The sequence below is a fragment of the Calliphora vicina genome, chromosome 1 (genome assembly GCF_958450345.1).
Source record: "Calliphora vicina chromosome 1, idCalVici1.1, whole genome shotgun sequence".
Lineage (NCBI taxonomy): Eukaryota > Metazoa > Arthropoda > Insecta > Diptera > Calliphoridae > Calliphora > Calliphora vicina.
The window spans coordinates 154,420,972-154,435,460 of NC_088780.1; the positions used below are offsets into that span (position 1 = coordinate 154,420,972).

A 14,489-nucleotide genomic window follows, 5' to 3' on the forward strand; every position below is an offset into this window, starting at 1 on the left:
GGAATTGTAAACGCTGTCTTAGGTTTTGAAGCTTCGTCCAATTTAATCTGCCAAAATGCATCTTTAAGATCTACTTTGGAGATAAAATAAATTGGAGGAAGCCTCGAAATAAGTCCGTCAATGTTCGGAATAGGGTAAGCGTCTTTTGTCGTCACTGTGTTCAATTTACGACTGTCCAAGCAAAATCGCACTTTCCCAGGTTTTACTATTAGAACGCCAGGAGATGACCACGGAGAAGTCGGACACTCCTCTATGACACCTAATTTCAACATACGATCAATTTCCCCGCACAAAAGTTTCTCCCTAGCAGGAGATATCGGGTAATATCTTTGTTTAATCGGAGTTGCTTCACCAGTATCGATTCTATGTTCGATTAAAGATGTACATCCTAAACCATCAACTTCGGAGTTCGGAAATGAGTCAACTATTTTCTTTAACTTTTGTTCTTGTAAAAAATTCATGGGTATCTTGTCGGAATCTATATCTGAAACAATTTCGCAAATATCGTTCTTAGAAACTATGATCTCCTGAGTAATTGTCGGAATTAGTAAAAATTCGATTGGTTTCCTTTGACTATTATACTCAATTTCCAGTTCTATTGTTCCCAAAATCCGTTGCTTTTGTCCGTCGGCAGTTTTGACGTTACCAATACCATGCAAATAAGACTTGGTTTCAACTATTTCGGAACATAACGTACCACCAATAACGTTTACATTTGCTCCACTATCCAACAGTGCAAAGCGGTCCTTACCTAGTAGATTCAACAAAATATACGGTCTGTTGTCATTAGTCCTGTTTATTAATGAAGATATAACACACTTCCTTAGATGTTTTCTACGACTGTAGTACTCTCGAATCCTTCTTGAGGATCTATTAGGCCTATGTACAATGTCGATATTATTAAAAATCCTATTCCTTGCACGGTTATACTCCTCCAGGCGTACATGGTAAGGTCGTTGTAGTGGGTGAATTTTTGTCACCTCAGTTTTATTTGTCATTTCCGATAAATTTGTCAAAGCAGGTAAATTCGAAGACATAATTTGGTCGGTTACAGCAGGTAAAATGGGACTAACATGTCCTAATTTTGTTTGGGATGCCCGTTCTTCTTCGTACGGACATCCTTCAATACGTTTCCCTGTTTCTGGATACAATTTGGACATTTAGGCTTATATGTATTCTTCGCTCCACAACCGTAGCAGAAAACAGTTCTGGGTTCCAGACAGTCAATGAAACTGTGACCAACCTTATCACAATTCCAGCATTGTCCATTTCGTAACACAACACAAATCTCGGTATGTTCGTTAACCAACTTGTCCTCTTTATCCCTATTACCAATATCATCTTTGTCACAAACTTCAGTTACATGTCCCTTCTGATACGATCGTTTATTTAAATTAGACATGTCCTTTACAAACTTTTCATGTCTTCGAACAGCACGTCTAAGTTGAGCAACACGAGTGATTTCGAGATGCAACAGCTCATGCCTCACTTCAGGTCTCAAATTTCTTTGTAAGGTCTCACATAATTCGTAGTCCGTTAAAGGAACACGTAGCATATCACACAATACCATAACTGCGTCATAGTATTCATCAAAATTCTCGTTGTTTCGTTGCTTTCTTCGTAAAATATCGTCCTTGATGTCAAAGTCGGTGTTGTAATCCTTGTACTGCCGCTTAAGAGCCTCGCACAATTCGTCCCAAACTATTTCACCATGGTTTCGATGGAAACGCCAAAACCATTTTAAAGCTTTTCCTTCAAAAATAATGTGGACATGTTCACACAAAAGATTATAATCACCGCGCAAGTTTGCATCCGTAAGGGTATTAATTCGATATATAAATTCATCGACGGTAACTTCTGAAGTATCCCCTGTGAAACGAATTCGCCAATTACGAATTATATTGAGCACTCTTTCCGAATTTCGGTCAATGTCATTATTAATAAAATGTGAATCCCTATTTCCTCGTTCAAATCGTCCATTTCGTGAACTAAGGCTTCCATTATCTCCTTCTCTCCGATTGGTGTTATGTTCCCTATGTACAGGAGGTCTGTCTTGTATAACCGGTACTTGATTTGTGATTGACAAATCCCGAAATCCGTCTGCTATCATATTAATAACCTCATCCCTAAAACCTCTTAAAGATTCGTCCACAATATGACGTACTCTACTATCATCTCTACTACCTTGCTCCATAGCCTCCATACGCGTTTGTTGACGAGTCCTTGGTCTATTTACTGGATTTCTAGGAACCCCAGAATCACCTCCAGCACCTATTTCTAATGGAACTGTAGCATTACCTTCGTCATGCTCGATTTGAGAAGGAATATCCCCGACACTACGAACTAACGGCATTGTTAAAAGCAATATAACAAACGACAACAACTATGACTTCGTCTAATGTCAAAACAGGAGAATTAGATTATATTCTCTCTCTTATCTCAAAAAAAAAAAACAGAAAGGAAAACTAAGCTTAAAAAAAACTAATCAATAGCGAAATAATTTTCAAGAAATCTTAATTACGTGGTTGTAAATTAACAAAATATCAATTGCTCAAAATATCTGATTATAAAAATTATTACGAAAATCATTACTACTCAGTGAAGTATTAATTTGGATAGGGGTATTTTTTTTTTTTTCAAACAAAAATAAATGAAATCAATAGATAATTTAAAATAAAAACTGATAACAAAAATAAAAAATGTAAACTAATAAAATAAAGAAAGTAATTATTTTACCAATCATCAACAAATATTGAAAAGGCAATAGATATAGAATACCTTATATGTTGGATGTATTTGACAGATGCCAAAAAGCATAATATCCAAACCATACTAAGTAAAAGAAATATACAAGAGATGTCAACTATGTGCTGCGGGAAAATAATCGATCATAACCAATATATTTTAAGTCCAAACAGCAGAAATAGTCAAACAGAAAAAATAGAAAAATAATATTTAAAAGAGGAGAAGAAAGAAAATTAAAGAAAGAGATCGGTTCGAACGACAATTGAGCCAATATAAACTAATTCAACATCTCAAGCTCGAACCCAAACCCTGATAAAACTAGCACCATATAAGTTATTTGAGGAACTGATCATCATAAGAAGAAACAATGAACAATTTTGTCCAAACTTAACAAATTATGTTGCAAAAACTAGAGAAGTAAAGGAAAAACAGAAAGAAAATATCCATATGAATTACTACCCACAGAAGATTCAAAGGCCCTCAGTATCTAGGTGAAAATTGCACAAACAAAAAAAATGACGACTACTGAGGCCCCACGTTGGGCGCCAAAAATCTCTGTAACGATTCTTTTACATGTGGTCTACCATTTGGGGAACAGGGCTACCTACTATATCGGCCGTGCTCGTCGGTGGGGAGGGTTGGTTAAGTTCCCAGTTAGTGTAAATAAATTTTGAATCAGTTACATGAAATTTTAAACTTTAGGTAGCCAATAAATATCAATAAAAACATATAGATCAATAAAACAGATGAAAAGAAAATAAATATTTGATGATGACTGATGTGTAGCTGAAGGTGTCAGTTGCTACACATGTCCTTGCCCACCCGCCATGCTGACTTAAAATTGATATTAGTTGTCAGCCCAATAAAAATCAAAATAAAGACTTCCTATCTACCCCATATCCGTTTCTTCACTTTTCGTAATAAATAAAAAACAAATTCAAGAGTTCATATTTAAAACATTACAACAAACCAAACATATTTATTATATTTTAAACAATTAAATTAAATTTAATAACAGGTTAATGAATTGAAATTTTTTAATATAAAATGAAATGGGTCACCCGAAATTATTAAGTTAATAATGTAACTTTTAAAGATTCAAATTGTTAAAGTAATTAGGATATTTTACGAAAGTAGGGTTTAAGTTGAATGTAGGGTGTCATATAACAAAATATTTAGGAATAATTAATGAAATTATAACTCAATAAGTTATACATAATATTCATATTTTGTTTATTTAATATTTAAATGTGTAAAGTTGGATAATATAAAATATAGAAAACTCAACTTACAGTTCTTTGTCCATCGATGTCAGCCGGCGCCAGATGACTTGATTATGACGATTTGAATTGTAGATTTAAGTAATATTATCCAAAAACAGTAGTGTTATGTATAAAGTTTATTTTTAAGTGTAGGGTGTATGTATGTATGAGTGTTTATTTAATCTGTATGTTGTGTATTTTTAGGTGACCATATAAATTTAACGTTTACAATTTAAAATGAAACTCATAATGAAAATTAATTAAAAAAAAAAAAATTAAACCAAAAAAAAAAAAAACAATATAAAGATTAAATTTAGAATTTAGAAAATTAAAATTTTAGAAAAACTGGTAAAAATTTGATGATTTCAGGATGATTAATGGTGATAATTTTAAAATTTGAAAGTGGTTATAAGAATTATTAAGAAAAATTGTAGTTGTTTTATCAATATGTCAGTTACTAAATCAATTAAGATGATGACATTAACTAATGCATCAATAAAATTAAAATTCACAAGTAAACCTGGTCACCCCAATGATTATTGGAATAGAGGATTGGTCCTCTCATTCCTTATCTTGAAAATTTGTGATATCAGGTACTTAATAATGTAATTTGTCCTTAGGATATAAAATATTATTTTCCTCCTTTATTACGAAATTTGGTTTGATGTTTGCTCCAGGACACTGAATTCTCTTGTAATTAAATTTATTTTCCGAGTTTTCGCCCTCAACAAAATTTTTGGGCTAAAATGACCACCAATGATCGATGATAATGAAATTCACAACTTCCTAAAATATTTGAAAATGACAACCAAAATATTCTATAAAAGAAATTAAGACTATCCTTACCAATTATTCCTTTATATCCCGTTCCTTTCGAATAACACTTCCCAGAAATCTTAAAGAATCTTAAACTGCTTGGACAAAATTTCAAATAAAAAAAAATTTTGTTTGCGACTATTCAATATGATAACTAATTTTCGAATGAAAATATTTTTTCAAATTTTGATGTAATTTAGGAAAACAAAATCAAAGCATGTTCAGGAATTTTTTAAAAAAAAACTATAAATATTTTAAATACAGTAAATTTTCTTACACCCAAATAAATATGTTAATAAAAATGAAATTTCAAATGGTCGCCATCACAAGACACGTGTCTTTTTTTTTGGCTCTTTTATCAGTTAGTGGTGTCCGTATATGGTTATTTTTTTCGTGTTGCACTGTGTAAGTCATTACTTTGATATCACTAATATAACTGATTACTTGTAATGACTATAATAAGTCATTATTTACAGAAGCAAAAAATGTCAGGTTAGCCATTGAAATAGATTTCATTGATCAATTTGGTTGACCTTATTTTCCTCATCTAAGACACTGAAATCAGTTAGTTTTTTTTTTGTTATTTATTAACATGTCTAAAACACAAAAAACATCTACAAACTTGATCATCATTTTCCATTTTGATTGAATTATAAAACTGAACAGCCATATAGAGACAAAAAATTGCAATTGACATGTAAACAAATACATTTTTTTTACAACTAAAACCGTATTGTGGCATTCAGTCAAATGCGAATGTCTCGAATTTCCATGTGACAAATTGTCTGAGAGAGTAATCTACTACAGCAAATATGCCAGAGGAGGAGATACAAGATAAACAAACCGGATTATTTCTAGGCCTACATTTGTATATTTTTCAAGTTTAGTTTCTAAACAATTTAAACAAATGGCTGATCAAATTTCATTTTGTGCGCTGAGCTCAGTTGAAACTATTTTAATTAAAAAGTTTTGATTTTTATTTTTTTTTGCTTGACTATTTTGATTTAGAGAGATACATATATCAATGAGAGTTAGTTCAACCGAGCATCTAGAGCTGTTAAACAAATGGCTTTTAACACCCATTTAGCTGGTGTTTAATCAACTGTCAATTTCTAACAAGTACCAGTAATTAATATTTGTTAATATGGTGGTTTTTAAATCATTTATTTCTTTTCTTTGCAACAATCATCCTCTTTGTTTTTCATGGCTTTTGTCTTTATTTTTTTAATTACTTCTATTTGTATCTTGGTTTTCATTTGAATTTTTATTTATATAGAAAGTTTTATTTGTTAATGTTTGTTATCTTAGTAAAACTTTAGCAAACATTTTAAAAATTTGTTGCATGACCATATTTTTTTTGTTTGTTTTTTAAAGAGTTAGTTTTATTAGTTTAATTGACATTATTATTATTTAATTTAGTGATTAATTAGTTTTTATAGATAAAGCTGCAATTGAAGGCTAAATATTTTCATTTCACTTTTAGCTAAAATGGTATTTGAATGAACTAAAATTATGTCTTCAAAATCATAGGAAAGCGTTTGGAAAATCCGATTTAATAGTGAAGTTAGCTGCTCATCTCATTTTTTAAACATTAATATTTTGATATTTCAAAATTCAAAAACAAAACAAAAAATAAACCGCGTTGTTATATTTATTTTATTATATCCTTTTTTATTGTTCTTGTTTAGGTATGGCATTTCAGCGTTAAAGCTAAGCGGAAAAAACGCTCCGCCTTCCGCTCTTGTTTAGGTAGGGCTGTTAGAAAGGCAATCAAAAATATATTTAAGCATTTCTGGGGTTCTCACAAGTATTTGCTTCAGTGGGAACCCGTTCATTAAAACATAACCCATTTTATTTCATATTCTTATACACAAAAGACAAAATAAACTAAAAATTTTATTTTGAGGCCAAGAAGGAACCAAGCCAATTTCGGATACTATGTTTCAAAGTGAAGTGTATACCAGAGAGACCGTTCTTCATCAACCGAAACAAATAGTAGTCGGACGGGGCAAACTCTGCACTATAAAGCGGGTAAACTTCCCAACCACTTCATTCTAAATAATGTTTAACAGTTAATTTGTTAACTTGTGGCCGATCGTGGTTATGATTGAATATTACGGTTTCATTTCAGCTCATATTAGAAAGGACCCTTTTGGTCCCACCTAATACAGAGTTTTACCTTAGCTGGGCTTCACATACGATTACGCTTCTGGTTATTGTAATGGATCCATATATTGATTCGATGCAAAAATTATTTTCTTTTATAGCGTTCAAGCCTCATTTCAGACATTCAAAAACGTCATTCTAAGTCTCTCGGCTTCAATATTTCTCACCTTTTTAATGAATCCTGCTGCTCGCAAACGTTTTAAAATTGCTGTTTGAGTAGGTCCCAATGATTTTGCAAGCCTTTATTGAGTTTGACAACAATCTTCATGGAGTAATGCCGGCAGTTCTTGGTCTTCAATCTTTTTTGGCTGGCCTGGCCGATCTTTGTATTCCCAGTCAAAATTACAACTTCTGAACCTCTCGCATGATTTTCTTGTATAGCGTTCAAGCATCATTTCGGACATGAAATATTCTTTCAAGGTCTCGGCTTCAATTCGTTTGGTACCTAATTTCCCAGCTTTTGAATAAATCCTGCTGCTCGCAAACGTTTTGAAATTGCTGCTTGAGTAGCTCCCAATGATATTGCAAGATCTTGTTGAGTTTGACAACAATCTTCATGTAGTAATGCCTGCAGTTCTTGGTCTTCAATCTTTTTTGGCTGGCCTGGCCGATCTTTGTATTCCCAGTCAAAATTACAACTTCTGAACCGAACAAACCATCACCCGCCATAAGCTTTGGTGAACAATCGATTTGCTTCAGTCTTACTTTTTTCAATTTAAAGAAGTAAAGGGAAACTTCCCGCATTTGACGCTTTGTTGGTACAAAATTCAAAATTTCTGAAGCCAAAGAACACGTTGTTGTTTACACTATAAAGTTCAATAACTAAGTGAAAATAAATGACAGATATATATCCTACAAAATGACATATAAGTTATTAAAAACATAAACTCCATTCAAAAACTACGCCATGTATTGTAAATCCCGCGTTTTTAAATACACCCAATATTTATATAAAAGCCTTTGAAGGGAGTTAAATAATTAGATGTTGGGAATAGATGACTGACATTTTTTTATTCCGAATTAGGATTTTAGTGAATTAAGCTCAAATTGAATTATTCACCCCTATCGCGAATCAATATTTCACATGAAATATTTTTCCTTTTTTTGTTCATTAACTTTGTTCACGTGAAAAAATTTAAATTTTGTTTTTAAATTTTTAGATGGAATTTTGTAAACAATAAACAGCAACAAAATTAATTATTGTGAATGAAAAGTTCATGGGAAATTCACGATAGCAATTTTCCCTTCAAGGGAAATGGATATTTCATGGGAACAAGTACATTAAAAGATTCGGTTTATTTCGGATTATGCCGAGTACAGATTTTTTGCCCGAATATTAGGTTCGGTTTCGGTTTGAAAAAACCGGTTTCGGTTGAACTCTATACATTAATATTTGTTTGTATTATTTTCTTTAGAAATTCTCATTAAAAAAGTCATATTTTATAGATTTATGACCCGATAAATAATTTTTAAACAACTTATCAAAACTTCTAATCAAATGACTCAAACAAAATGCAAATAATTCAACTACAACACATTTGTATATAAAAAAAATAAAAAAAATTTGACATACATGAATCTAGACATGGATGGCATGATGGAGGCAATACCGCCACTAACAAACAACCGACCATAAATGATAGACAGTTAAACACTTTAAAAATTATTTTGACAACATGTTAAAGCCAACAATATTAAAAAATAAACTAGTTTTTTTATTTTTTTGCTTAAATAAACAAGTTAGATATAAAAAAAATAAAAAAATACTTAATAAATTCAAAGAAAAAGCTAAAAAAAATAAAAACGTTTTAGCTACCACATCATAAATATGGCTGGCTATTTTTGGTATTGGTCAAGTTCAGGGCTAAAAAAATAAAGCAATTTTCAAAACTTAATGAAATATATCTCATAATTATGGCAGTTGCATTTTATTTAAAACCATATTTGTGTAAACAAAAGCAGTTTAAATTTGAAATGCTTTAACATAACCTTAAACTTGAAATTTAAATATTAACGGTTGTTTGTTTATGTTGTGATTTGATTTGATTTTGTTTTAACGAGAGATGTGTGAATTTCGATTATTTTGTGCAAAACCTTAAGCTTTTGTTATGTAAATATTTCTTCTTCTGTTTTGGTATTTTGATATGAGATTTATGCAAATTATTTTGATATAATGTTGTACATTTACTCAAATACACAAATAGTTTGTTGAACTTATTTCTGCTCTTTCTTTTTATTTCAACACATCTGATTTATATTAATTGGCAGCCAAACATTTGTGCTCTCAATGAAAGTTAAACATTATTGCAAACACATTTATTGAATAAATAACAAAAGAACTTAAATAGAAAAAAATAAAAAGTGTGAATTATAATGATCACAAATTGGCAGATTTAGAATAAAGTCTTTGTTTTTTGGTCTTTTCTTCTTAGGAATTCTTCATATTGTTTACAATAAGATCTAATTTAAATAATAATTTAAGAATTAGATTAAAATTATAGCATTAAAACTAAGGATTAAAACTCAAGGTCAAATAAATTGGAGGAAAATGGGTGACCTCAATGACTTATGAAATATTATGTTACAAAATTATCTGAAACTCCTTTCTAAAAACATCATTTCGATATTATTTTCTTTATTTTAAAAAAAATTTTAATTTATTTGTATGTTTTTATTGCTGATTTTAATTTTGTTTTCTTCTTTGTTTTTGTAGATTCTTCCGATATTGTTGATTGTAAATTAAAACTAATTCTCGGTTTAATATGGACCCTTATTTTGCACTATTCCATTTCTATGCCCATGTGGGATGGTGAAGATGAAAATCAATTGAATGGCACTGGAGCAACACCCAAACAAAGGTAAGGTTTAACCTAAATAAACGTTAGTTAAATAGTTAGAGTTGCATAATACAAATCTGCTTAAAAAAGGGGTTAAAATTTAATAATCTGAAGAATAAAGATAAGAGGTTGGGTTTGAATTTCCCATCACTTAACTGAAGGGGCAACACTCCTCCTGTTAACACGCATCTGTCAGTTGACTCCTGTCAGAATTTGAACAAGTGTTTGACAACCATTTATAGCAGACTACCACGTAACTTGAGAAGGTAATGGGAATAAGAGATTTTCGTGTGCTCTTTAAGCTTTTTTTTGTGGAAAAAAACCATCACTCACACTAAGGCTAAGCTTGATAAATACTATGAGAATTCTGCACCACAGTTTCAATGGTAAAAAAGTGGTTTACTGAATTTCGTTGTGCCCGTACAAGCACAGAAGATGCCGAATGTTCTGGACGCCCAGTTGAGGTCTCTACACACGAAACAATTAAAAAATTCACGATCAGAGATTGAAAGTACGAGAGATGGTTTCAATTTTGCATGATCACTTGAGTATGAGAAAGCTTTCCGCAAGATGGCTACCGCGTTTGCTCACAAACAAATAACTGTTTTGATGATCTCGTTAAAACATTTTGGGAGCTCAAACGAGACTGTGGAAAAATGATTTTTTATTCAAAAACATATTATTCAATCAAAAAGTCACGGACAAGGAACCAGGTGGATGGTAACTTTCTCTGGTGACCGCAATTGAACAAAATTAACTTGTATTAAACTTTTTGGTTCTGTGTAGATCTAAAAACCCTTTTGTACTAATTTCTCCCAAACTCAGCTCCAGTAACTGCTACTCGGATACTTGTACAGTGCCCAGTGATAATGCCTACCAAAAGTTCAATCGAATTTCTTCAAAATATCGCTGGATTACTTAAAAGAGAGACAACGTAGTTTTAATATACTGGTAACAAAAGTTTGAATATCCAGTACCAATTTGACACTAATGCACGCAGAGAATCTTTCTATTATTTCGGTTTCTTGATCTCGCAGGAGTTTTGTGTAGATGAATGATCAGTTTTATGTATGTTTTCAGTATAATTCAAACTGAAAACAAAAATAAAAACTGCCGTCATGATCTTTTTGGCAGACATATCCACGAGGACGTTTTTTATAAAGAAACTCATTGCTTCCAATATTCCTTGATCTCTCAGAATCTTCGAACTTGTTTAAACATGAAGTAGTTTACCGAATCGATAAGTTAACTAGTTGTCTTTGATTTAGATTTTCATTTGAAATGATAAATCATTGAACGAAGCTCTTACTATTCTCGACACTATCATATCCAATTTTCGTTGTGGTACTAATGGAAATGTAGGGATGAGTGTCAGGAGTATCCTCCTGATAGCATTGAGACAATACATTGGTATTCGGGATCTTGTCTCTTTAATTAGTGAGATTAGAGCTCAGTAGAAATAAGAATCTACTAAAAGCGTCATCCCATTTCCCTCAAATGACGCTGTCTTGGATTTAGATTTAGTGGCCAGCCTAACTTGATATCCTGTTGTTTGTTGCCCATCTGTGTGCTGTCTTTCTGAACACCTTTTCCATGATCACATTCGATATTTTAACCAAAGGAATGTTGATATTCCTTGGTGAAACGATATCATACTGAACAGTCCCGCTTCGTACACTATTTTATTCACTGGTACCGGAAATTCAATGCATTTCGCGTTTACCACATACAAATTTACTGTCTTCATAACTACGAAGGTATTGGTGATTGACGTATTTCGTTTAGAACTCCATCTAGAATGTGATGAAGATGTTTTATTAACTGAAAGACCAAGATCGTAACAAAATTTCATAATTTGATGCCCGTATTAGTCTCTGAGTCATCAGTGTACTTTATTTTCCCGAAATACGGGACTCTCTTTTAACCTCTCTCTGAATAGTATCCTAATCCCGATGATTATACAATTAAAAAAAGTAAATGAGTCTATTTGCTGCAGCAACATGGCCCGACCATCCACCATTCTTAGTGCTATCCAAACAAAATACGTTTGATGAAGAAATAAAATAGGAACTTAGTCAAACAACGTCTCCATGTGGGAGAGGAGATCTCAACCGCTCCAGATTAGCATCTGAACTAGATCTCATGTCAGATATAGGATCATATCCCTTTCTGTATGAAAAATTTTTCTCATTTTACCCTCAGCAGACGAGCGTTAGAATTACACAAGGATACTAAACATTTTGAAAATACCAGAGTGCTACCATCCAGAGTCTGGATTCTGTTCTGGATTCCAGACAAAGTTGTCATCAGTTTGCTTGGATGAGGAGAGAGAGGAGAAACAAACAGTACCGTAAAGTATTCAAAGATACAATTGAATTGCTTCATCTTCAGAAATTTTATTCGAAACTCTAAACGAAATTCGTTAAGTAATTTTTCAGAGGAAAATTCCAGAGTGATATCATCTGGGCCTAGTATCTTATATCTGTTGAATGGCAACAATTCAGACCGAATCAGATTGCCTCACGCAAGTAGTTAAATGAATGCGTTAATTGAGATAAGATAAGTATAGCCGACTTAATAATAAGAATTAAACAGTATCCACTTACTTTTGGATCATAAAGAAGAAGTTGCTCACTGCCAGTCAATGATCGAAGAATTTGTACGATCTTAATTAGCATACTATAGGTCATAAATAGGTTTCCTACATTCATAAGTCCGCAATTTCGAATCTGACGTATTTCTGCGGATCTCCAAAAGAACGGTAACATTATAATGCCATATCTACTTTCAATTTAGCTCAAATTCAGAGCAGTATTTGTATGGGAATGGGGTAAAAAAATCGATGCAAATTAATTTAACTAAATAAACAGATTATTATATAATAAATTAATGTATTTCAATCTAATCAAAGATTTTAATTAATAAAAAATATAAATAGAGGAGAATTACTGTAAATTTATATTTATCAATATTTAATGTATTTATTGCAGATTGCTCAACTGGATCCATGGTAAAATACCCGATTTGCCCATTAACAACTTTACCAACGACTGGACCACCGGTAAGGCAGTGGGTGCCTTGGTTGATGCCTGTGCCCCAGGCTTATGTCCCGACTGGGATATGTGGGATCCCAAGGATGCCGTACAAAATGCTTCCGAAGCCATGGGTCTTGCTGACGATTGGTTGAATGTCAGACAATTGATCAAGCCCGAAGAATTGGTCAATCCCAATGTAGATGAGCAATCTATGATGACATATTTGTCACAATATCCCAATGCCAAATTGAAGCAAGGAGCTCCTCTCAGACCAAAAACTAATCCCAACAGGTAAGTGTTTCAAAAAGTTTAACTTTTGTATGTCATTTATAATGAGTTGAGTGTATTTATAATGTATAGTGAAGTGAAACATTTTAGAGATATGTAAATGTAAAATTTTGAGTTTGAAACAGAAATCCCATTTTATTTAAAACATTGAAACATTTAACTGTTACCTTTTATTTCTAATCGTTATTTTTTATTTGATTTATATATATATTTTTTCTATTTCTCTCTTCTCTTCTTTCTCTTTCTTAAACCAAAACTGTTTCTATCTTCTATGCATTATTATTCTTTAAAACATACTTGTGAACCTTTTTTTTGAATAATATTTATATAATACTTGTACTACATTGTTGTTTTTTTCTTAACGCTCTCTTTTTGGATAATTTACCTGGCATCTATACCTACAAATTATATAAAAAAAAACTACCAAACTTCCTCAATTCTTGTCATTATTATATTCTTTTTTTCTGTATTTAAAAAACCACGATAACTATTTGGATTAAATTTTGGAACAAAAAAACGAAAAACCAACAAAATTGTTGTTTCTTTAAAATATTCTTCCCTCAACTCTTAATACTTTTTCTCAACTCTATAAATTTGTGTAAAATCTCTCACAAACCAACAAAATTTATACAAAAACCAAACAACAACAAAACCAAAAACCTTAAATAAACCTGAAAATACGTTAAAAACTCAGCATTCCTCCGCCGCGGTAAGTCTGGGAATGCTTAATGCTGTTGTTATTATTGCTATTGCTCTTGCTGCTGCTCTGCGCGGCTTCTTAGTTTTTTACTACATTTTTTCCCTAGTTTTGTTGCCAAATATTGTTAATGCTTTTTTGTTTTCTTTTTTTCTTACTATTTTTTTACCTGATGATGATTTGAAACTTTTTTAAAACCGAAATTTTTATGCTTTTTTTCTAACCTTGTTTTTGTTGCTGTTCTAAAAATATTAGCAAAACTTGAGAGTTTTTATTTTTGTGAATGGCTTAAGCAATTTGAATTAAGTTTTCAAGCTGAGCTTAATTATAATTTGGGAATTAAACCTTTCAACCTTTCTTTTTGCTGCGTGTTTTTGAGAAAATTAAATGATGAGTATTTTTAGTTTAAAACTAAATAAAATATGTTAATAATTGAAGAATGTCTTAGAAATCACTGTGGGACGGACTGATGTTATAAAGGGAAAATATGTATCTTATATTGACCGATTTATAAATGAATTTAGAGAAAATTAATGCTTCCAAATACCTCGTATCACCCTGCTGGAACAGGGCAGCTCGAATATGAAAAAGATGTTGTAACTTTAAAAAATTTGGAAATACAATTCTTAATTAATGACTCATT

General features: G+C 31.7%; 1 protein-coding gene across 4 annotated transcripts in view; it reads left to right on the forward strand.

Annotated features, from left to right (window-relative positions):
- cher (filamin-A) overlaps window positions 1–14,489 on the forward strand; it is a 127,746-nt gene that overhangs the window by 61,044 nt on the left and 52,213 nt on the right. For all 4 annotated transcript variants that reach the window (XM_065516224.1, XM_065516220.1, XM_065516221.1 and 1 more), the window contains exons 3-4: window positions 9,703–9,847; window positions 12,817–13,152. In XM_065516224.1, coding sequence (XP_065372296.1) covers window positions 9,703–9,847; window positions 12,817–13,152 — 481 coding nt within the window. The remainder of the gene's footprint in view (window positions 1–9,702; window positions 9,848–12,816; window positions 13,153–14,489) is intronic.